The sequence below is a fragment of the Saccoglossus kowalevskii genome, chromosome 12, assembly GCF_978046115.1.
Source record: "Saccoglossus kowalevskii chromosome 12, keSacKowa6.1, whole genome shotgun sequence".
NCBI classification, from domain to species: Eukaryota; Metazoa; Hemichordata; class Enteropneusta; family Harrimaniidae; genus Saccoglossus; species Saccoglossus kowalevskii.
The window spans coordinates 7,766,677-7,792,261 of NC_140652.1; the positions used below are offsets into that span (position 1 = coordinate 7,766,677).

Below are 25,585 nucleotides of genomic sequence, written 5' to 3' on the forward strand. Positions count from 1 at the left end.
CGGAAATGAAGCCAAAATAGTAGTCTAAGACTACAACGTGCATAGGACACCCTCAAAGTATGTGCCTTTATTAAAGCGCGGTAGTCGTCGTGCTGCGCATGTGCCACAATTGTGTTTCCCACAATCCAACGCGCTCTTCAAATCGAAATCAAAAGTATGAGGTTAGACCTGGGCGCGACTTGCACTGATTACCGCCGGTGACTCATTCGATGCCTTCCAATAACATAAATATTACTTAATTAAAGCTTGGAAACGTCTCAGTTCGTACTCGTTGATCTGCGCAATAGTCAAAGTCGCCATCTTTGTTTATATGAGACCCATATATCTCGCACACGCGCAGCGCGACGACTACCGCGCTTTAAGTTTAGCGAGTATCTGAATACCTGTTAACGTAGGTGCTCCACTGGACATAGAGGGCTGGCTTTCCTCGAGTACCATTCTTTCTGCGCTTGATTCTCTTGATACCGGGGTTCCCATATTTTCTTGAGCATTTGTATGTATGAACGTATTTTTTTAATCCAATTTCTGCCTGTGAAGCCAAAAATAGATACCGTGATTTTGTTAACATGGTAACTTCGCATGGCCTTCTCGACACCCCACAACAAATTGCCCCCGTGTATCATTGTTTTATGCATCACGGTAAAAAATCCCGTTCAGCATGTTGTCACAATTGTGAAACCCAACAGCTTTTTCATGATAATGTACGATTTGTTGAACCGATTTTTATAGATACCTTGGAACATGTCTTCGGAACTGTCTACGCGTAGGTTTACTCAGCCCGTGAATACTAGTATGAAGCAGTTAATATGTGAAAAACGCCATCTATGTTGAAACCTGTATTTAAAATGTTCTACTCCGCATAATGAAGTTTTTACTTCAATCCTCCAAATTTTTACTTTATAATACGTTTTTTAGCAAAACTACAAGAACCAAACCACTCAACCCGGATGTTCATGGCCTGTTTAGCGACACAATATACGTGATATTTTTATTTGGGTTGTATTACTTATACAGATACCTATTTTAAGATCGTCATCGTACTGTGCCCTGTGGATTGAAGTCCATCTGTGAGAAGTATGATCATAATGATTTAAAGCTCGTGTTCGACGATCAGCATTTAACACGAATGTCTGAGTTTACATACATGAAGTCTACTATTTGCAGGATGATGGTTGGCAACGGGTTACCTAACTGATGTCACCAAATAATTCAGTTATTGTAGTTTCTAATAGACACAAGTCGCACACTGTAGGGCACTGGAAAACGTTATTTGAACCGGGAGAGTCGTCACCTGCGCATGCGTCAGATGGCCATAGTGTGTCATTGTTTACAAAAAAGCGTCTACCCATGAGCCTTTGAGTTTTTAGCGTCTGTAGTTATAGTCGCTTTGGACTCAATTCCCGCGCGTGCGCAGGTGACGACCCTCCCGCTTTTTAAAGCGTGGTAGTCGTCGCGCTGCGCATGTTCGACATTTGTGTTGATAAACATTGAATATCCCAAAATCCATTGCGCTCTCCAAAAGAAAATCACAAGTATGAGATTTGACCTGGGCGCGACTTGCACTGATTACCGCCGGTGACTCCTTCGATACCTTCCAATCACATGAAAATTACCTAATTAAAGCTTGGAAACGTATCAGTTCGTACTCGTTGATCTGCGCAACAGTCAAAGTCGCCATCTTTGTTTATATGAGACCCATATATCTCGCACATGCGCAGCGCGACGACTACCGCGCTTTAAGTCCCGGAGTGTCGTGGTATAAATACGACACGAGAAAGCACTGAAAGAAGCGGACAACCAACATGGCATTTGCCTCGAAAGAAAAACTAGGTCCAATATTATGTGTTTTTATATAGGAGTTGAACTCACAAATGCGTATACTGATGACCCGGATACTGATGACCCGGATACTAATGACCCGGATTCAGTGGTTTAGGGGCCCATAGATACAGCCCCCCCCCCCTAGAAACAGCCTTCGAAGTATTTCGAACTGTAACTTGTACGTACCTGTATGTGCATGTGAAGTTGAATTTGTGGACGATATACACTGTCTCTTAGATACGAGACTATTTTGTTCTAATTCGGTGTTATTGCATCAACAACTGTTACTAAAAAAAAGTAACTGTGCAACAACCAATAGAATCGATCCAATGCATTCAATCACTCGAAACCAGCTGAATTCGCGGTCATGTCGGTGACGGAGGTGGGTGGAATTTTTGTTAAAATGCACAAATAGCTTCGGGGTGTTTCTAGAACGACAGCCACTTCACTACTGTGTTAGTGGTTTGTATGAACACAATAGTGCATGTAGCGGGGTTAAATGTCGCCTAAAATAGAGTGGCCAATTTGGTAACACGCCAGACTGTGTTATTGTTGTCCTGAATACGAGGAATTTCTGCACTTACGGCGATTTAACGATTAGAAATATTTACTCTGCCCACGATTTGTCATTTTATATTTCTTCTATTTTGGGGGCAATAATATATATTACTGCCTGAATATGGGCGTTTGTGCCCGAGCGCAGGTGATAATTTGCCCGACGTTAGAAGGCTCCCTTGACAACCTGCAGACGGTAATGGCTGCAGCAGACGAAATGGATATTATGCAGTGGTTGCGGTCGATAGGACAGGGTCATCTTGATGAAATTCTTGGACCAGCACCAGAAAATGAAGTACCAGACGAAGTGGACGGTTTTATAAAATCACACCAGAAGCAAAGTACCGTTAAAACCACCGAACCTGATGTCCGTCGCTGTACCGAGTAGTTCCGGGAATTTCTTTGATCTGTTGCTATTGACGACGGTCCGTACATGGCTCACTGGACCGCAAACATCCCCTGATGTTCCTGTTCTAATGTGTGTGTTTGATTGGCGGGCGGATGAAGGCATGTAATAATAGAAAATATCAGGTGAGATGTGCGTTTACCTCTGGCATGGTTTTACGTCATCTGGCATAATAATAATAATAACTTTATTGTCAACCTATCTCCATTGAGATCTGGACTAACATACAATAAAGATTAAAAGATACAGAAAATATATATTCAAAATACAAAAAATACAACAACAAAAAATAAAAGTATAACGGAAAAAGAAAAAAATAACTGTTAAAAAAAGTCTTTTACAAAGTAGTAAATAGTTTACATATAAATGTAAGAAAACAATGCACAACGTTATGCAACTTAGGGCGCAATTTTGAACCAAAGCTTGACCTGTGTCACGTGGCTGGCAACCTTTGTCAGGATATCTCACGGGATCTCGCAATGAGCGGAACATCCACTATTGTCACGTGCACTATTGTTTTACCTACAAAATAGTCAGCCGTGCATTAAACAATAGTAACGTAGCAACATAAACATCCGCCGCGTTACGCACGGTACGCCACTTGAATGTTTAATGAGGTGTGTTCACTTATAACCAATGAGTGAGCTTGCTTCACTGATTCTTTTGTTGTTGTTTTTTTCTCGATATAACGAGTTTACCTTTTACTTTTCAGCAAGCTTAAATTTATATTTATAACAAGTTTATTTATCGTTGTAGCGAGTGTGTTGTTCACTTTAGAACACGTTGATTTCTCTTGATAACGAGTTGATTTCTCACCGTGACGACATTATTGTGCAACTAAATGGATTTATTTGTCTTCTTATTACGGAATTATTTTTTTGTTATAACAAAGATATCTAGATCTTTAATTTATATAAAGTTTATTTTTCTCTTCACAATGAGTTTATTTCTTATTGCAGCGATTTTATTACTCTAGGTTTGTTTTCTCTCGTTACATTATAATTGTTATGTTTATAACACATTGACAGTCCCTCTAATAGAGGGATAGAGGGACTGTGTGGGTATAACAGGTTTATTTTGTTTGCATTGAGTTAATTATGCACCTTTTAATAATGAGTGTATTCGAGTATTTTTCTGGTTATAAACAAATATTTACTCATTCAAACGAGATTTTTGCAGGAAACAGTCAGCACATCACTGAGAGGTAGAAATACATACTTCATGTGGCGTACTTGAATCATGGGTAATATGTATAATAATAATTATCTTATATGCATCACTATGAAAACTAGACAAGTGTGTCCACTCAGATTATGAGTTTAGTAATATCTTCTGCGGGAATTGAGAGGGCTACCTATGATTTCTGTGCCCACCTTTGTAAACCCGGATGTTATCTTGTATTAATGATTTACCATTCAAGTATCATCAGTCATGTATAACTAAGTTTCCTTATCAAGTTGTTTGGATTCATCAGTTACTGTTCTAACTCCATATTGGATTTTGCAAAGGATTGTGGGATAGAAAATCGAACTATAGAGGGTGTTTGGAGGACTTGTATCTTTTCCACACATCAACTGTCAACCTCTCGTTTTCAAGTAAGCGTTCGTGTTTTTTTTATTTTTTTTATTTCTAGTTAATTCCCTTGGAAGATTGTTTGAAGATTGTTTTACTGTTTTTGGCTGCAAGCTGTCTAACTGTAGGAGCCATAGAGATAGACACATAGAAATGTGTCTGATTTTTACTCATTCATTCATTTCAATTAATGTTTTATTATTTTCATTATCACAGCGGAAGAAAACATGCATCTATATTGTCTACTAAAAAGTTTTGATTGATTTTAAATCAGTGTCCAGAATTAAAACAATGGAGGACTTCACAATTTAGGCTTCATTTATAAATGTTGGCTGACACCTTTTTTAAGACTGGTGTAACCTGCAGTTGAATAAAAGACTAGTTTGTGCAATGAACTGTTAATGTATGAATGTAATGCTGAGTTATATCATGTTACTGGGATTTAAGGTAGCAACAGGGGAAATCTGGTAAAATTTTCATGTTTTTTTTTTAATAATCAGTATATCATTTTCTTTTAGTGTATTCTTTCAGTACAACTGATAAAAAATAGTACTAATGTTATTTTAGACGTAAATTGGGGAAAAAACTTCCATTTGCCATTTAAAATGCAAACAACCACTTATCTATTTAACACAATTCAAATGATTGACAAATTGTGAACAATTATTGCGTTGCTTCAAGTAATCTGTTGTCTCCACAGCTTGGATGTGTGCTATTGTAAATGAAAGCCTATCTTATCAGTTTCCGTTAAATTGCCAGTGTCAACACTTTTCGTATACACTTGGAAGAGCGTACGCACAACCAACATCTAATTTTTTGTCAAGGAAAAGCAACATTATTTAACATGAGAAAGGAGAGAGGTCGCCTAAAACAGTATTTTGAACCCATGAGTGAAGAGAAATAGGTCTGACTGAGTGGGTACAGCCGAAAATTATATCCTGTTTCAGATGGAGTTGTTTGGCACAGAAGATTGATTTGTATAGTCACTAGGGATTTTGTTAGAGATGTAATGTTAGTACTTCAGAAGGGGGCGTGGCTGTAACCACACACTTTTTTGGAATACAAATTTGAATTTGGATCTCTTCACAGTTTTGTGACTAAAATAGTTTGGAGGAAGTTCTTTTTAAATACTTGCATTTCCATCTGGCAATTAGCATATAAAATTCCGTCACCCCTCCCAAATCAACAGGGGGGGGGGGTGTCAAAGTGTATAAACAGCCAACATACATTTCACATTGAAGATGTAAACATTTATTTCAATAAATTAAACATGACAAAAAATATTGTACAATTGCGTGGCTCTCTCACACCTAGTAGATATTGTGCAAATTAAAATAAAAAGAAACTGTGAATTACAGCAATACAATTGGGTATTAACCTGAACTTTGAACAGCTTTCAATTTATTCCAGTATATTGTAATCAAACACTGAAATTTGTTGTTTGAATAAGAAGATTTCCATGAAGAGCCGTTACATGGTTGTACAAAAAAGTTTCAATTTGTTTGCTAATTTATTTTAAAATTAATAAAAAAAATCGTCAGGAGTTACACAAATTTTACAGAGGGTATCGGTAGTTTTCAGCTCAATTGTTGAGCTATTCGGCGCAGACATCAATAACTTTTTTTCTGTCACTCTGAAATACAGCCATTCATAAATAAAATTGTTTTTCACACCCAAACGTCAGGAAATTATTGTTTAGCACCAAATTGTACTTACATTACAAGAAATAGGACACAAGTAACATATTTTTATGTTAAACCACTGATGCAACAAATCTGAGACTTCTATTTCAACTCAGTTGCCTAGAAATCCAGCTATTCAGGATTGGCCTGTTGAATCGTTATGTAACTACGTAGTCGGCACAGAAATCTGTTTCATCCCTGATTGACTGCAATCAATCAATCAATTAGCACGTTACCATGGAAATATGCATTCACAGACTTAACAAACCATTTCAGACTGGTTCACGAGTCTATTATTTGTAAATATTGTAGATTATTAAAAAGCTCATGATCTTAGACAGCATGTATTCTTTAACTTTAGTGGTATCATCACTTCACAATTACATAGCAGCATGTACAATACATAGTCCTATTGTGACTGAAAACATATAATTCACGTTATCATGCAGTGAACATTGCTGACTATTTGCTTTACAAACCTCTCATTCTCACATTGACAGAATGTAGCAGCGGCAAATCATACATATCCTATCACTGCAGGGGATCCCGAAGCTTGGAACGCAAATTAGTCAGCAATGGTTTCTGTGTTAAACAAGTTAAAATCTTTCACCTGACCAGAAACTTAAAAAGATCGATCGGCTGGTTTTGTCATTTCCACTAATTTGTTGTTGTTTTGAATATCATACAATTTAATTTTCTTAAATTGCAATTCAATGGATTTTGTGATTTCACAAAATACAGTCTTGTTTCGTTTCATATATATTTACAGTGGCAAAAACAAAAAATCACTCCACAATCCATCTTAAAAATGCAGTAAAATATTTCAGTTTTTTTATTTGATACGGTAAAAGCAATCATGAGCACAACATTTCGTAAAAGTCACTGTGACCTTACCTTACGAGTATAGTGAAATATTCACTTCCGCAAATAAAAGTTTGTCTCACAGGAAATGAAAGCAGTTTACGCAATCTGATTAAAATCTGATGTAGTGTACAGGCTTTAATTATTGTGGCAATAAACTTATTTTTATTTTATATTTCATTACTTTTGTTATTAATGCCTTTTTATTCTGTTATTTTACTTTGATTTTGTGATTTATTATAATTCGGGCTTTCGCAATTACCAAAACTTCAAAAATAAATACTAGATCAAAATAAAATAAAATAAATATACAAAAAAAAAAGCCAAAACTAGGATCTTATTTTAATCAGATTGCAGTTTACAGTCAACAGATAAATAGCAAGTACCGGTAATGTACATTTCGACAAGGTACAAATTTACTTCAGCTCAACAAAATATCATCTACCGGTAAGCGGCAAATAGCATTTACCGGTACATACAAAACATGTATCCGGTAAGCTAGTTAATTTTTTTCTCTGGTCTCATACTGAAGGGTTCTAGTCTATCTTCATCAGGTAACACACTATTGAGTCTGTCCATCAAAGGAACTAACTGATCTACACTCATTTGCACCCGTTTCAACACTGCTGACATCTCCTCTATTTTCTGTATGTGTTCCGCATATTTTGCAAACTTCTTCTGTCGTTCCACCATGCTGTGCATTATGGAGTGAATCGCCACATCTACCTACCAGACACGTAATAACAGAGATTGTCACTGATTGCATATATTGAACATATACAATGATCTTTCTATTAGTTGAACCCTTCTAAAACAATAATCTTATTATTTTTCCTCAAGCAATTTAATCACCTAACCAGAAATGACCTCTGGGATTTTTTTTACTATAACGGATCATTTCTAACTACATCTGGAATATTGCGAATAGAATTTGATTCTGATTTTGGCACATTCACCAACCAATCAGAATGAGTCTTACAAAAACTAGATAATTACTAAAATATTCAACAACCAATCAAAAGCAGTCTTACAGATTTGAGAAACTCTGATAATTACTGGCACATCATCAACCAATCAGAGAGAGAAACTATATAATTCTGTGCATACAGTTTAGTATGCAAATTTCAATTTATTTTCTTAATTGATTTAATGTGAATGTGATTTCTATATGTGTTGATACAGAGAACAATATACATGTATACATAAACACATGTGATGATATGATGCATGAATTTACACAGGTTTGTCTATTAAATCAATACAATCGTGTGTATATATCGTTTTATAAACAACTTTAGTGCTCTGAGCCTCATTATGACACTGATTTGCATATGGTTACATATTTTTTCACTAAAAGAAATATGAATGTTACAAGCCCTTGCTAATGAACCCTTGATGTCAAACCTACCTCTTTTATCCTGTGAGCCAGGGCGTTTTGATCAAACGACACAGCCTCTGCACACTGTTTCATATGTTCCTGGTAACGCACACACAGCAGTAAAGCTTGCTTGGAATCTATTTTGTCCAACACGTTCGGGTCTTCCATATTTGGTATGTTCAAAGCACCTCGCATGATTGGTAAGAACGTGGGAATATCGTGAAGTTTTTCCAATTCTGAGTTCATTGACACATTGTCTTTCTGCGCCATTCGTACAACCACGATATCTTCTAGTTTGGCTTGTGGTAATGATTTAGAATTGACACCAGCATTTGCCGGGTCTTGAGACAACTTCTCCTTTGGTGCATCTGGAAGCAGGGACAAAAGCAAGAATAATTATAAATAGAAAACATTTGTGTAGTCTTTTGGCCTTAAAATTAGTTTCAAATAATCTAGTTTTGTAATAATCTTTACAAAAATTGCCATGTCCCAACCACAGTTCTTACAACATACACAATACATATAAGCTGACATTATCAGACATACAACCACAATGCATCTGTTTCAGGATTGTTTGAGGTGTGTGAAGAGAGTAGAGATAAGGGAATTCTGAACTGAATACAATTCAAATATTCTCATACAAATGAAGGGTCCTTATGGCTCTCAAAGGGACATATATGAACACTCCATCCCTAACCTGACACTCCCTCCCTACTTGTACTGAAGAAGAGCATATAGAATAAAAATATGAGAGGGGCACTGAAGGGGCGGGGTTATGATTGGAGGGGACCCCCAAGAAACTCAACAGTTTGTTTTTTTCACAATCTCACTCAATATAACTTTGATATTAGGTACTATAATTTGTCACATTTGTGTTTGTTTCGTGACATCATGAATGATTGGATCACGCCCTTTTCTATTATCTGCCCTTGATGATACAGTGTTAAAATATACATTATTCAATGCCGTGATCATGGCGTAAGGTCGCCAAAAGGTCAATAATACGTTACTGGCATGAAAACTGAACTACAGTACTCAACCCAGCCTAATCTTACAGTGGTACGCACCTTGTTGTGACTGTTGTCTGTCAACAGAATACGAAGTGTAGGGCGGAGGTGTTTCTTGATCCTTGTCACGATTGCTTTGAGAATTGTTGTCAGTACTTTGTTCAGTGCCCATGGCGAATGTTTCGTCAGCAACGGAACACGACGAACCCAATAAAAGACAAAAAACTCACTGTCTGTATAATATTGGGAATAAATCGTACTCTTGCTTTCGTCGAATCATACTGATGATGGTCAACACTTCTTCCGGGATGGCGAGAGCGCACCTGACAGGAAGCTGTTATAAATTACCCACAATGCAGCTCAAATAAATATGTCTGCGCCCTAACAATTTAGCGTAAAGTGTTATTGTTGTTGTTTTTATCGAAGTTGATTATTCCTGTTACGCGAATTTGAGCTTGTTTGCAATATCCATAAGATCGAGGTAAATACTTATGCAGAGGAAAGTATTGTTGATGGAAGGTTTGAGATTTTAATATCAAATTATTTTCGTACTTTTCGACTTTTCCTGAGTTTGAGGTCCATCTGATAATTTTGAGTGAGGGGCAACAAGCTGTCGTGATGAGAGAAAAGCAGTCAGGGTGTTTGCGTAATGTGAAATAATTTACGGAGAAAGAAATTTTGTCGACGGAAAAAATCAAATGAGTAAAATATTTGCTAAAAAAATAATAAACTCCAGCCCCCCTAGTTTTGACATGAGTAACCCCTAAATGTGGTAACGCGGCTGTTCAGTAGCCAAATATTCCCCAACAAAAAAAAAAACATATTCTCTTGAAATCTCATTAGCAACTTGAAAGTTACATTGTTGACAACAATTTGTTGAAAGGTCTTCAAATTTTGAGTATTGCATTGAGGCTTGGTTTTTAAATTTTTTTATCGGATCAGCGGCATGTAATTTTCAATTCTTACCAGCACAACCATATGAAGCCAAGGAACTCTATTTAAATAAATATTTAAATATTTTCAAAATTCTAAATTTCTAACTTATGAGCATCTTCTTTTTAAAAAATTATCCAAAAATACTCAGCATAAAACATAAAAAATGTTGATGAAATCTGGATTTTTTTTCATTTATTGTAGGCTTCCATTGTATAATAGATGAGTTCTGAGAAGAGACGTAGGGCCCGTGTTCAGGGGTCCTGGGCACCACCGCCACGCAAACCACAAGAAAAGAAAGAAGCAAGTAGAGCCATGCCAGAAGTGGGTGTATCATCGCCAGTCAGAAAACCTCAACCTCCACAGTTTGCTTACGTTGAAAGTGGACAAGCTATTCGAACACCACCACCAGTTATAAGGATTGAGTAAGTATTGCTACCGTAGAAGGCGGATAACTCAGAAAAATATTATCACCATGACATACCGAGGGTACTGACGGGTTTTGTTATGTAACAAGCAGCTGTTGACTAAATACTGTGAAATACTTTATTTTAGCTGGAATAATTTTTGCTGTAAAGACATAAGACATTTTGGAAGTTTTGTTCGGAGTTTATTTCTACTGATTTTTGATGAGATGAATGTAAAAAATTGTAAAAAAAGTTATATTCGGTGGATTTTATTTTCACTAAATTATGCTTTCAGCAAAAATAGTAGAAGTACAATGTAGCTTCCAAGCAAAAATTAAGTATTTAACTGTAGCTATCTACTTTAGTATTTTTAAGACTCACAGCCTGTAGAAAAGTGTCACATTTTAAACTACTTCAGAACTTAGCAACACATCAATCAACATAATTGCTGTGTTATTATTTGTGACTGCTATAACTGGCATCAAAGTAGTTTTAGGGTGCATAATAGTCCTGTCATAAGAACTCCATTTTTAATTGTACAAGTGCACAAGTTCAGGATTTTCAAAAATTTTGATCATGAATTATGCCAATTTGATCCAAAATTATCCAAAAAAAAAACTATAAAAAATATACATATAAATGTGCAAAATATTTTGGAGGCAAATATTATAGAATTCAGGGTTACCTGTAATAACATGATAACAATCACACAACCACTAAAGGGACAGAAATGGTTACAATACAATATATAACAAAACAAGTCAGTAGCTACCAAAAAAATAAAGAGGAGATGAAATATAGGGGCACGAGTAAAGTAAGTAAAAAAAAAAATATAACAATAAATGTGCAAAATGTTTCAAAGGGTAACATTATAGTGCTCAAATGGGTACAGAAATCTATTCAGATCTGGCAGATGTATTAAAAAAGTACAGAAATTACCTACTCTCTTTTTCTATCTATTATATTTCTCTGTCCGATTGATTGATTTAAAAATAAATTTTTATAAATTTGTCACAATAATGCAAAATAGCTTTACTGTACTTCAATTGAGACTGTCAAGTAATTTGAATCCATGAATTGTACTTGAATTTCAGGAATTTATCATATTTATCACGTAGGAGAATTAATTTTGTCTTCCAACTGTTTCTGATGATTTGGTTTGATTTTTGTTAATAAGATATAACCATATAGCCTTTACACACATTACACAAGTCCCAATTTGAACACATCATGGTGTGACGACTGTGCACTATAATTTGGTCATTTTAATCACTATGATAGTAGAAACATTACAAATTATTTAATATGAACAAAACTAAATATTGTATTTTCATTGTTTAATGTTTATATAGTTTCCTTAATTATTCTTTTTTTCATTTTCAGGAGTGCATCTGATGAAACTATTATCAGTGATGGACCTACTGGCAAATCTATGTATGTTAGTAAACTCTAAATTTTCTGCTGTCAAATATGTCCCCAATTCGATAACCTAAAGAGGTTGGGTCTAATTGGGGATTATATATCATCTTTTTCATGGTTCTATAACACAATAGTGGACGATCCGCCAACCCAAGCACTGTAAAACGTGTTGAAAAAGCGACATGCAATTTTAGCGAATTATGGTGAAATGACGTAATAGCGAAATGTTGATTTAGCGAATCGCTCTTGTCATTGATGATTTCCTGTTTTCACAATACTTGTCTGTCGCGTGCCAAAACAAATGCACAGTTATCATCTCCATAAAAACAAAGAAAAACTGTCAAGTGTAATTTGATTCTGCTCGCAATGATAAAAAACTTAATTTCATATGATTTTCGTTAGGGCTTTGATACACTTGTGATCCATTCTTGACAGACAAATTTTCCTATCCGCAAAGTTATTAATTTTTTTTAATGAAGTCATTATTTTGTATGTGATATGTTTTTTGTGTTTTAAAAATGTACAGTTTTGTGCAGGAATGAAACTAAAAAAAAAGTTAGGTTACTGAAGTGAGTCAGCTCTCACCTATTTTGTTCCCTGTTGTTTGCTGCCAAAATTTATAACAATCTATGAATGCATGGATCTTTTGTTCTGTGTTTTGATACGACACCAGTGTCACATAACTGATTTACATGCAAAATAACCAGATGTCTGCTACTTAGCAGCAAAGTTACGCTTCTTTGCAGGAAACCTTTGCACTAATCTGTGGACAAAGTGTCTGCAACGTGGCAACAATGCTTTGCGTGAAGGCCTAAATTTTGGTAGGGGTTAAAGTAGTGAGAGGGAAATTTAGATTTTTTTTCTTGATTCTTAAAAAAATTATTGAACGGTTATTTTAGACCTTGATACATTAATTATCCCAGCTTTTTAAAAAATAAATAACGCTAACACAAATAACTACAACTGCCGTTTCTGGATATTTGCATAATATTTATCTTTTGGATGGTTTAAATGATAACATCTTATCTGTATACTCTGTTGCTGATGATTCTGATATAACGCGTGATAAACAATGCGTGTTTGTTTAACGTTCATTGTCAGATTTATTGTCAGTCAAGACTTCGTCGGAGAAACATGGTAATAATTTGTACAACTTTCTTTTAAATCATTTTACTTTCCAAGTCAATATTCTATTTTACTAATACCATTTTGCAATGACAAGAAAAAAAGTTGAGAGACGTCAATGACAGACAAATCTTTGACACAGTGACACTAGGTCATATTATGACCAACCTCGCGAATTGTTCAAAAAGGACGATAGGGTTGGACGATCCACATCTACACGAAAGATTTTCAACTACGTAACCGATGATGACACTGATACATCAATAAAGGAAGCGAGTACTGGGAAATTTTTTGCTCCTTGATATCTGCCAAAAAAACAAAGCCATTGTTTTAATTTATGCAGAGGGTGCACCCATCTAATTTTCCATTGACATTGCCATTTTGATTTACTATACAGTGTAGTACCGTAGTCTGAGCCTGGATACAGTTGAACCTGTTACACACTTTGTTTTGACTACAAAGTAATGAACGTAGTCATAAGAAATAATACTTGCTAATGACGAAAAAAGTATGTAAATCGATATAGCATAGGTAACGGTTGAATAAATGAACCATGGCTGAAGAAGATGGTATGTACTGCACTTTTCTGTGCTACTGTTTTGTGTAGATATATGATTTTTTTCCATTCTTTTTAATATTAGACTGAGGTACTACCCACAGTTTATTGAAGAGAAAGAACTACAAAGAATATTCCAAACATTATGTAAAGAGTTGCCATGGAAACAAAGATTTGATGTCAAGCGTGATGGTGTGTGCATTCTGACATCTTGAGTGGGGCGTGATTATTTTGTTGGTGTGATAATAGTGGCACTTTTGATTGGCAACATAATGGTTGAGGTGGGAAAGAAAGTGTGAGAAGAATGTGACTTGGAATTGTGACGCATTGGTCAGTTGGTGATTATTACATATAGAGCGGGGTGGGTATGATGACATTCTCGGTAGAGAAGAAATTTGGTGAAGTGAAGAAGGTGACATTCTGGGTGGCTTGTGGATAATGACATCTCAGCTGGGAATGGTGACATCTTGGTGGTGTGGGGGATTGAGACATCTCAGCTGGGAATGGTGACATCCTGGCGGTGTGGGGATAAAGACACCTCTGCTGGAAATAATAACATCTTGGTGGTGTGGGGTTAAAAACATCTTGGCTGGGAGTGGTGACATCTTGGTGGTTAAGGATAATGTCATCTTGGCTGGGAATGGTATTATATCGGTGGTATGAGAAAATACATCTGGATGGGTATGGTTACTTCTTGAGTGGGAAAAGAGAAGGTGGGTGGAGTTAGTGACAAGTTGCTAAAAGGTTAGGGTGAGGAATAGGGTGTGTAGGATGAAAATGTTTACAGCTAGGCGAGTAAGAGATTAGAAGAAAGGGATTCTCTTGGGTGGGAAAGATGAGGTATGCCAATCCCTAGGATAAGTGGTGTTGTTTGAAATCTAGGATAGGATATGTTGTGGAACAAAATGAGTTTTTTTCATTACACAAGATCATCAAGCCAAGCTAACTGGGTCTGATCGTTACATGAGATCATCGAGTCTCTGATACTGGGTCTGATCATTACATGAGATCATCGAGTCTCTGATACTGGGTCTGATCATTACATGAGATCTTTGTGTCTTTGATACTGGGTCTGGTCATTACATGAGATCATTGAGTCTCTGATACTGGGTCTGGTAATTTACATGAGATCATTGAGTCTCTGATACTGGGTCTGGTCATTACATGAGATCATTGAGTCTGATACTGGGTCTGGTCATTACATGAGATCATTGAGTTTTTGATACTGGATCTGATCATTACATGAGATCATTGAGTCTCTGATACTGGGTCTGGTCATTACATGAGATCATTGAGTTTTTGATACTGGATCTGATCATTACATGAGATCATTGAGTCTCTGATACTGGGTCTGGTCATTACATGAGATCATTGAGTCTCTGATACTGGGTCTGGTCCTTACATGAGATCATTGAGTCTCTGATACTGGGTCTGGTCATTACATGAGATCATTGAGTGTCTCTGATACTGGGTCTGGTCATTACATGAGATCATTGAGTTTTTGATACTCTGTCTGATCAGTGCATGAGATCATTGAGTCTTGGGTACTCGGTCTGGTCATTACATCAGATCATTGAGTCTCTGATACTGGGTCTGATCATTGCATGAGATCATTGAGTCTCTTATACTGGGGTGGTCATTACATGAGATCATTGAGTCTCTGATACTGGGTCTGGTCATTAAATGAGATCATTGAGTCTCTAATACTGGGTCTGATCATTACATGATATCATTAAGTCTCTGATACTGGGTCTGGTCATTACATGAGATCATTGAGTCTCTGATACTGGGTCTGATCATTTCATGAGATCATTTAGTCTCTGATATTGGGTCTGATCATTACATGAGATCATTGAATCTCTGATACTGGGTCTGATCATTACATGAGATCATTGAGTCTCTGATACTGGGTCTGATCATTACATGAGATCATTGAGTCCTTGATACTGGGTCTGGTCATTACATGAGATCATTGAGTCTCTGATACTGGGTCTGGTCAGTACATGAGAACATTGAGTGTTTGATACTGGGTCTGATCATTACATGAGATCTTGAGTTTTTGATATTGAGTCTGATCATTACATGAGATCATTGAGTTTTTGATACTGGATCTGATCATAACATGAGATCATTGAGTCTGGGTTACACTTTCTGATCATTACATGAGATCATTTAGTCTTTGATATTGGGTATGATCATTGCATGAGATTATTTAGTCTTTGATATTGGGTCTGATCATTTCATGAGCTCGTTGAATCTGGGTTACACTTTCTGATCATTACATGAGATCATTGAATCTGGGTTACACTTTCTGATCATTACATGAGATCATTGAATCTGGATTACACTTTCTGATCATTACATGAGATCATTTAGTCTTTGATATTGGGTCTGATCATTACATGAGATCATTGAGTCCTTGATACTGGGTCTGGTCATTACATGAGATCATTGAGTCTTTGATATTGGGTCTGATCATTACATGAGATCATTGAGTCTTTGGAACTGGGTCTGATCATTACATGAGATCATTGAGTCCTTGATACTGGGTCTGGTCATTACATGAGATCATTGAGTCTTTGGAACTGGGTCTGGTCATTACATGAGATCATTGAGTCTCTGATACTGGGTCCGGTCATTACATGATATCATTGGGTCTTGCATACTGGGTCTGATCATTACATGGGATCATTGAGTTTTTGATACTGGATCCGATCATTACATGAGATCATTGAGTCTCTGATACTGGGTCTGGTCATTGCATGAGATCATTGAGTCCTTGATACTGGGTCTGGTCATTACATGAGATCATTGAGTCTATGATACTGGGTCTGGTCATTACATGAAATCATTGATTCTTTGATACTGGGTCTGATCATTGCATGAGATCATTGAGTCTCTGATACTGGGTCTGGTCATTGCATGAGATCATTGAGTCTTTGGAACTGGGTCTGATCATTACATGAGATCATTGAGTCCTTGATACTGGGTCTGGTCATTACATGAGATCATTGATTCTTTGATACTGGGTCTGATCATTGCGTGAGATCAATGAGTCTCTGATACTGGGTCTGATCATTACATGAGATCATTGAGTTTTTGATACTGGATCTGATCATTGCATGAGATCATTGAGTATCTGATACTGGGTCTGGTCATTGCATGAGATCATTGAGTCCTTGATACTGGGTCTGGTCATTACATGAGATCATTGAGTCTCTGATACTGGGTCTGGTCATTACATGAGATCATTGATTCTTTGATACTGGGTATGATCATTGCATGAGATCATTGAGTCTCTGATACTGGGTCCGGTCATTACATGAGCTCATTAAGTCTTTGATACTGGATCTGATCATAACATGAGATCATTGAGTCTGGGTTACACTTTCTGGTCATTACATGAGATCATTTAGTCTTTGATAATGGGTCTGATCATTGCATGACATTATTTAGTCTTTGATATTGGGTCTGATCATTTCATGAGCTCATTGAATCTGGGTTACACTTTCTGATCATTACATGAGATCATTGAATCTTGGTTACACTTTCTGATCATTACATGAGATCATTGAGTCTTTGATATTGGGTCTGATCATTACATGAGATCATTGAGTCGTTGGAACTGGGTCTGATTATTACATGAGATCATTGAGTCCTTGATACTGGGTCTGGTCATTACATGAGATCATTGAGTCTTTGGAACTGGGTCTGGTCATTACATGAGATCATTGAGTCTCTGATACTGGGTCTGGTCATTACATGATATCTTCGGGTCTTGCATACTGGGTCTGATCATTACATGAGATCATTGAGTTTTTGATACTGGATCTGATCATTACATGAGATCATTGAGTCTCTGATACTGGGTCTGGTCATTGCATGAGATCATTGAGTCCTTGATACTGGGTCTGGTCATTACATGAGATCATTGAGTCTCTGATACTGGGTCTGGTCATTACATGAGATCATTGATTCTTTGATACTGGGTCTGGTCATTGCATGAGATCATTGAGTCCTTGATACTGGGTCTGGTCATTACATGAGATCATTGAATCTCTGATACTGGGTCTGGTCAGTACATGAGAACATTGAGTGTTTGATACTGGGTCTGATCATTACATTAAATCATTGAGTTTTTGATATTGAGTCTGATCATTACATGAGATCATTGAATCTCTGATACTGGGTCAGATCATTACATGAGATCATCGAGTCTCTGATACTGGGTCTGATCATTACATTAGATCATTGAATCTGGGTTACTCTTTCTGATCATTACATGAGATCATCAAGTTTTTGATATTGGGTCTGATCATTGCATGAGATCATTGAGTCCTTGATACTGGGTCTGATCATTTCATAAGCTCATTAAGTCTTCGATACTGGGTCTGATCATAACATGAGATCATTGAGTCTATGATACTGGGTCTGGTCATTACATGAAATCATTGATTCTTTGATACTGGGTCTGATCATTGCATGAGATCATTGAGTCTCTGATACTGGATCTGATCATTACATGAGATCATTGAGTCCTTGATACTGGGTCTGGTCATTACATGAGATCATTGAGTCTCTGATACTGGGTCTGGTCATTGCATGAGATCATTGAGTCTTTGGAACTGGGTCTGATCATTACATGAGATCATTGAGTCCTTGATACTGGGTCTGGTCATTACATGAGATCATTGATTCTTTGATACTGGATCTGATCATTGCATGAGATCATTGAGTCTCTGATACTGGGTCTGGTCATTGCATGAGATCATTGAGTCCTTGATACTGGGTCTGGTCATTACATGAGATCATTGAGTCTCTGATACTGGGTCTGGTCATTACATGAGATCATTGATTCTTTGATACTGGGTATGATCATTGCATGAGATCATTGAGTCTCTGATACTGGGTCCGGTCATTACATGAGCTCATTAAGTCTTTGATACTGGATCTGATCATAACATGAGATCATTGAGTCTGGGTTACACTTTCTGGTCATTACATGAGATCATTTAGTCTTTGATATTGGGTCTGATCATTGCATGACATTATTTAGTCTTTGATATTGGGTCTGATCATTTCATGAGCTCATTGAATCTGGGTTACACTTTCTGATCATTACATGAGATCATTGAATCTTGGTTACACTTTCTGATCATTACATGAGATCATTGAGTCTTTGATATTGGGTCTGATCATTACATGAGATCATTGAGTCGTTGGAACTGGGTCTGATCATTACATGAGATCATTGAGTCCTTGATACTGGGTCTGGTCAAAACATGAGATCATTGAGTCTTTGGAACTGGGTCTGGTCATTACATGAGATCATTGAGTCTCTGATACTGGGTCTGGTCATTACATGATATCTTCGGGTCTTGCATACTGGGTCTGATCATTACATGAGATCATTGAGTTTTTGATACTGGATCTGATCATTACATGAGATCATTGAGTCTCTGATACTGGGTCTGGTCATTGCATGAGATCATTGAGTCCTTGATACTGGGTCTGGTCATTACATGTGATCATTGAGTCTCTGATACTGGGTCTGGTCATTACATGAGATCATTGATTCTTTGATACTGGGTCTGGTCATTGCATGAGATCATTGAGTCCTTGATACTGGGTCTGGTCATTACATGAGATCATTGAATCTCTGATACTGGGTCTGGTCAGTACATGAGAACATTGAGTGTTTGATACTGGGTCTGATCATTACATGAGATCATTGAATCTCTGATACTGGGTCAGATCATTACATGAGATCATTGAGTCTCTGATACTGGGTCTGATCATTACATTAGATCATTGAATCTGGGTTACTCTTTCTGATCATTTCATGAGATCATCAAGTTTTTGATATTGGGTCTGATCATTGCATGAGATCATTGAGTCCTTGATACTGGGTCTGATCATTTCATAAGCTCATTAAGTCTTCGATACTGGGTCTGATCATAACATGAGATCATTGAGTCTCTGATACTGGGTCTGATCATTACATGAGATCATTGAGTCTGGGTTACTCTTTCTGATCATTACATGAGCTCATTAAATCTTTGATACTGGGTCTGATCATAACATGAGATCATTGAGTCTGGGTTACACTTTCTGATCATTACATGAGATCATTTTGTCTTTGATATTGGGTCTGATCATTACATGATATCATTTAGTCTTTGATATTGGGTCTGATCATTTCATGAGCTCATTGAATTCTGGGTTACACTTTCTGATCATTACATAAGATCATTGAATCTGGGTTACACTTTCTGATCATTACATGAGATCATTTAGTCTTTGATATTGGGTCTGATCATTTCATGAGATCATTGAGTCTTTGATATTGGGTCTGATCATTACATGAGATCATTGAGTCTTTGATACTGGGTCTGGTCATTTCATGAGATCATTGAGTCTTTGATATTGGGTCTGGTCATTACATGAGATCATTGATTCTTTGATACTGGGTCTGATCATTGCATGAGATAATTGAGTCTCTGATACTGGGTCTTGTCGTTACATGATATTGATTCTTTGGAACTGGGTCTGGTCATTACATGAGATCATTGAGTCTTTGATACTGGGTCTGGTCATTACATGAGATCATTGAGTCTCTGATACTGGGTCTGGTCATTACATGATATCATTGATTCTTTGATACTGGGTCTGGTCATTACATGAGATCATTGATTCTTTGATACTGGGTCTGATCATTGCATGAGATCATTGAGTCTCTGATACTGGGTCTGGTCATTACATGATATAATTGATTCTTTGATACTGGGTCTGGTCATTACATGAGATCATTGAGTCTCTGATACTGGGTCTGGTCATTACATGAGATCATTGATTCTTTGATACTGGGTCTTGTCATTACATGAGATCATTGAGTCTTTGGAACTGGGTCTGGTCATTACATGAGATCATTGAGTCTCTGATACTGGGTCTGATCATTACATGAGATCATTGAGTCTCTGATACTGGGTCTGGTCATTACATGAGATCATTGATTCTTTGATACTGGGTCTGATCATAACATGAGATCATTGATTCTTTGATACTAGGTCTGATCATCACATGGAATCATTGATTCTTTGATGTTTTATGATATGATCGAGAAAATACAAATTACTGTAAATACTGATTTTTGTTTTATCCCTATACTTATTGATAGGTACATCTTACAAACAGCCCAGAATGACAGCTTGGTATGGGGATCTGCCGTATGCATACTCTGGCGTTGTGTTACCACCGAGTGAATCTGTGAGTATAAGTATTGATTTATTTATGAGGAAAATGATTTTTTCGTTTTCAAGAAATCAAGATCTTCTTCTAGACACTAAAATTTCATTGATGACGGTACATGTTGAGTTTTAGCTGTGTGTTATTTGTTCTTGTTAGGCATTTCCTGAAATAAAGTTTATGTTTTGGATTCCATCTGTCTGATGGTGTTTTCCAAGACTGATTTTGTTCTGAGTTAGGTACCATATGCAGTTTGATTTTTGTTTCATTTTTATTGAAATTTGACCGACTGGCAGCTAATTTTCAAGTATGCTTAGTCCAATTTTATTCAAAGTTGGTATGGAGAGAATTCATAATGGAATACATTAACACTGTAACATGACATATATTTGTTCACATGTGACCCACTTGTGATTTGCATAAAACAACAGAACATTTTAAACATCAGCGGTTTCACAGACAGCTTGGACTAATTTCAGTCATTCTGGATTTAATATTACTCTTCACTTTCTTTCATGGTTTCAAAATATTTTCATTTTCTTCTTTTTCTACTTAGACATAACAGGTGCGCGAAATTTTCTGCTTTTGAAAATACACGGTTACTAAAAGAGATAGTGGTGGACAATATTTGGTGGCCAGTTTTACTCGAAAAGACACTTTTCAACCGCTTACTTACCAGCCTTTTGTTTCTTCTTTGATACACTTATGGTACAACGACAAAACATAAACATGCCAATTTTGTTTTTCTTTTAAATGAATTCTCTATGATATTATCGTCCTCAAATCCAAATGCATTGGAATAACAGGAAATATGTTATTGGTAATGATTTGTTTTAATTTAGTTCTGATTTGGTTCAATATGGCTGCCATTTTTTACTGTGCCAATAGTGGTTTCTCTAATTTGGTGATTGTGAAAACTAACATAAAATCTAATCTAATCATTTATTTTAATTCTAGCCAACTAGCAAAAAACAATCAATCCAGAAATCAATTTAAATTTAATTGATACATTTTTGTGTCATTGAATTTTTAATAACATATTTAAAATTTAAATCAGGCATATCATAATTTTCATGAATATCATTAATTTTCTAAAAATGTATGCGTGAAACATAAACTTCTCTATCAGACCTTCTTTTTAGTCTCTGTTAAAACAAAGTCCGGATAGAGGGACTTATTGACCACGGTACATGCATTCAAACATGTATGCATTTACTCGTCCGTATCCAGTCATATCTCACACATGCTTGGGCCAATCAATTACAAACATACCACATACATGAGACATTATATTCAAAATGTCTAACTAGCAGTCATCTTGTTTAAGCAAATGCACATTTCCACGGCGCCATATCTTCTACATGCCTGGACCAATCAAGTTTAAACTTCACACATACATCAGACGTCATATACAACAAACATACATGTATCAAACCCAAAATGGCTGACTGATCTACATGTTGAATAAATGCATTTCCATGGTGCCATATCTCATACATGCCTGGACCAATCAAGTTTAAACTTCACACATACATCAGACGTCATATACAACAAACATACATGTATCAAACCCAAAATGGCTGACTGATCTACATGTTGAATAAATGCATTTCCATGGCGCCTTATCTCATACATGCCTGGACCAATCAAGTTTAAACTTCACACATACATCAGACGTCATATACAACAAACATACATGTATCAAACCCAAAATGGCTGACTGATCTACATGTTGAATAAATGCATTTCCATGGTGCCATATCTCATACATGCCTGGACCAATCATATTTAAACTTCACACATACATCATACATATATATATCTCAAATGTATAATACAAACAGGGACTATGTCATCGACAATGACTTTTTTTATATACATCTTTGTTCCTAGTGGCATCCATTAGTGCTTCAACTACGCGAAAGGATAGAAAAAAAACCCAAGTACACCTTCAATTCAGTCTTAGGAAATTTGTATCGTAATGAATATGACAGCGTGGACTGGCACAGTGATGATGAAGCTGGACTTCGTGACTTCCCAATCATTGCATCTCTTACGTTCGGCGACATGAGAATATTCAAAATGAGGAAAAAACCGCCATTGGTAAGAAATAACATCTGGAAATATGACGTCATATGATTTGTATTTTAGCTGTACATCAAGTATATGAGAAATCAGATCTTACTTTCTAAGGCGAGTTATCAGTCCACTTGCATATTATTAGCCCAAGACCCATAAAATCTAGTTATTACCCTCTCAAATCATACAGTTTTAAGATTTAATAGCGCAGCACCTCTAATTATCCACATTACTTAAAGAGTCATTTTCAGCTCTAATGACATTTTTAAAAGACAAGACCCGTATAAACGTATATAATACAATTTCTTAGTGTGTAATTTAGCATTACATTTTTTATTATGTACACCCATTTTCAGGGCCTTCTGTGGAATTCAAACTGTGGTATACCTTTGTCTAAAAGGTGTGAAGCAATATTTATCTATGACTTGTATCTATGTCTTATCTATGACAATATTGGAAAGAATTTCAAACCATTGCCAGACCCGTAAATAGCGGGACTGAACCTAGCATCGTTTCCTTGCACTTATGAGAGTGCCCTCACACACTCTTGTCCAGCTTACTTTTGTTTTTATTTGCTTTAGGAAGAGAAAGGGGACTACACATATCAACAGCATATCGAGGTGCCACTGCCTAGTGGCAGTTTACTGATAATGGAAGGGGCAACTCAAGCCGACTGGCAGGTCAGTCACAGAATTGTCAGTACTCACAGCTGTCATTGAATGATAGCTGTACTTTGTAGTGTTTGTATGTATGCATTTGTGTATTTGTTACTCAGCTATACAACAACCAAAAATATCTGTCAGCTTTACCTCATTTTTGTGGTCTATGTATTTTACTACAGCCTGAATGCATATACATATACTCCTGAGTGGGCACTTGGTACATGGCTCAAAAGTTGTCCTGGACAGCCATATTTATCGTGGGACAACCTGTTGTGAAAACATTGGGACAACCAGGGAACAGGGGTGCAGCACCCTCATGCCATGGCCATGCGCCCCTTACCCTGGGGAGCAGATCCTCTGGTAACCATAAAATTCTGATTGACCAGGGATCACATGTGGCCAGTCTTCAACTGTGACCTGTCTGATAGTAATTTTGGCCCCAAGGAAGCCATAGAATGCTTCATTTTAACCTAGAATTATCAATAACTCTACACCCTGGTAGGGAGAACCCTATCTCCACCACTTGGTGGCGCAGCTGAATTGCAGTGATCCCTTTTGCAGTTGCAGTTTTTTTCGAGAAAAACCCCTGGGAGAACCATGAAAATAAATATAAAATACAAAAATAAAATACATGTTACCTGTTTAAGTATCATAACCTATTTTTTTGCTGATGGGAAAATTCTTCCAAATGTTTTTTTCATGAGAATATCAGTAAACAATATAGAAACCATATTTAAACTACAGTGATCTTGTTAAAAACTGGCATTTTATGAGATTTCAGTTTGTTTAATTGTGAAATTATTATTTTTATACTTTTTAAGCAGTTATGTTGCATTCCCATGGAAAAATCTACCGGTACCATGACAAAATCTTAGTTGCTGTAGTTGATTCATCATCAAATAAATCTTTCTTTTCACAGCACAGCATTCCAAAGTCATATCATAGCAAGGGTCCTCGAGTAAACCTGACATACAGAACTATATACCCGGTGGAGGAGATTTAAGTACTGTGAAATTTGTATTAGAAGCTGTGGTTTCTGTTAAAATGGTACAATGCAACGGAAGCGAGCATCTACACATATAAGAAATAGTGAATATTTTGTTCTCAATTGCTCAAAAAATGGGTCTGGCTTCTATTTGAGGTACATCAGATATTTCGGTAAAACCGTTGCCGTATCACAAGACAGGAGCTGATTGGTGGACACATGGATTTAATTGCTTGTATGTGTTGTGGATGATGTTTTTTTTTTTTTATTGTTTTTTTAATTGACAATTTTTAAGTGTTGCTGAAAATCTCAAATGAATATAAGGTTATTACGAGGATACCGAAAAGTATGCATGAAGACTGCACAGCGGAAGTATTGACTGACACGCAGCAGTCTGAATGTTTGAGTGCATACTTTTCGGTATTCTCGTAATAACCCTATTATTATCTTTTCCTGCCAAGGATACATCATGGGAATGCCGAAATCCGAAATTGTTTAGAACAGATTGAGCGAACTTCTTTGTATAGGGCCCAGTCATACCCTGGGGCTGCCATGTTTGTTTTTATTATGCGCGAAATCATTCAATATTTGGAATTTGCATTTTCTAATATGGTAGGATGAAAATACCCAGTGCAATACCGCAAAATTACGACACGCTGTAACTTATGGCATTACGGTGACAGATGTATAATAATAGTGTTTATTATGTAATATGTATAAAAAAATTCTGCAAATCTTGATTTTTAACTTATTTACGTCACAGAGATGTGTATTCTACACACTGATCATACTGAGATGTGTATTCTACACACTGATCATACTGAGATGTGTATTCTACACACTGATCATACTGAGATGTGTATTCTACACACTGATCATACTGAGATGTGTA

The 25,585-nt window shown here is 36.5% G+C and overlaps 2 protein-coding genes across 3 annotated transcripts; one reads left to right on the forward strand and one right to left on the reverse strand.

The window, feature by feature from the left end:
* Positions 1–5,582: 5,582 nt before the first annotated feature.
* LOC100369026 (BLOC-1-related complex subunit 5-like) lies at positions 5,583–9,631 on the reverse strand. Its single transcript, XM_085506384.1, has 3 exons — positions 9,343–9,631; positions 8,302–8,643; positions 5,583–7,619 (listed from the first exon to the last, which is right to left on the reverse strand). The coding sequence occupies exons 1-3, from the start codon at positions 9,452–9,454 to the stop codon at positions 7,396–7,398; spliced, it is 678 nt and encodes a 225-aa protein (XP_085362510.1). The 5' UTR covers positions 9,455–9,631; the 3' UTR covers positions 5,583–7,395.
* LOC102804926 (alpha-ketoglutarate-dependent dioxygenase alkB homolog 3-like) lies at positions 9,604–24,998 on the forward strand. Of its 2 annotated transcripts, none has more exons than XM_085506383.1 (8): positions 9,604–9,801; positions 10,420–10,640; positions 12,006–12,056; positions 13,808–13,914; positions 20,900–20,988; positions 22,861–23,070; positions 23,628–23,726; positions 24,628–24,998. In XM_085506383.1, exons 2-8 carry the CDS (start codon positions 10,438–10,440, stop codon positions 24,709–24,711), a joined length of 843 nt encoding a protein of 280 aa, XP_085362509.1. In that variant the 5' UTR covers positions 9,604–9,801; positions 10,420–10,437; the 3' UTR covers positions 24,712–24,998. The 2 variants fall into 2 exon arrangements, with proteins under 2 accessions (XP_085362509.1, XP_006815184.2); XM_006815121.3 differs by having other exon boundaries at positions 9,611–9,763; positions 24,628–24,995.
* Positions 24,999–25,585: the final 587 nt, after the last annotated feature.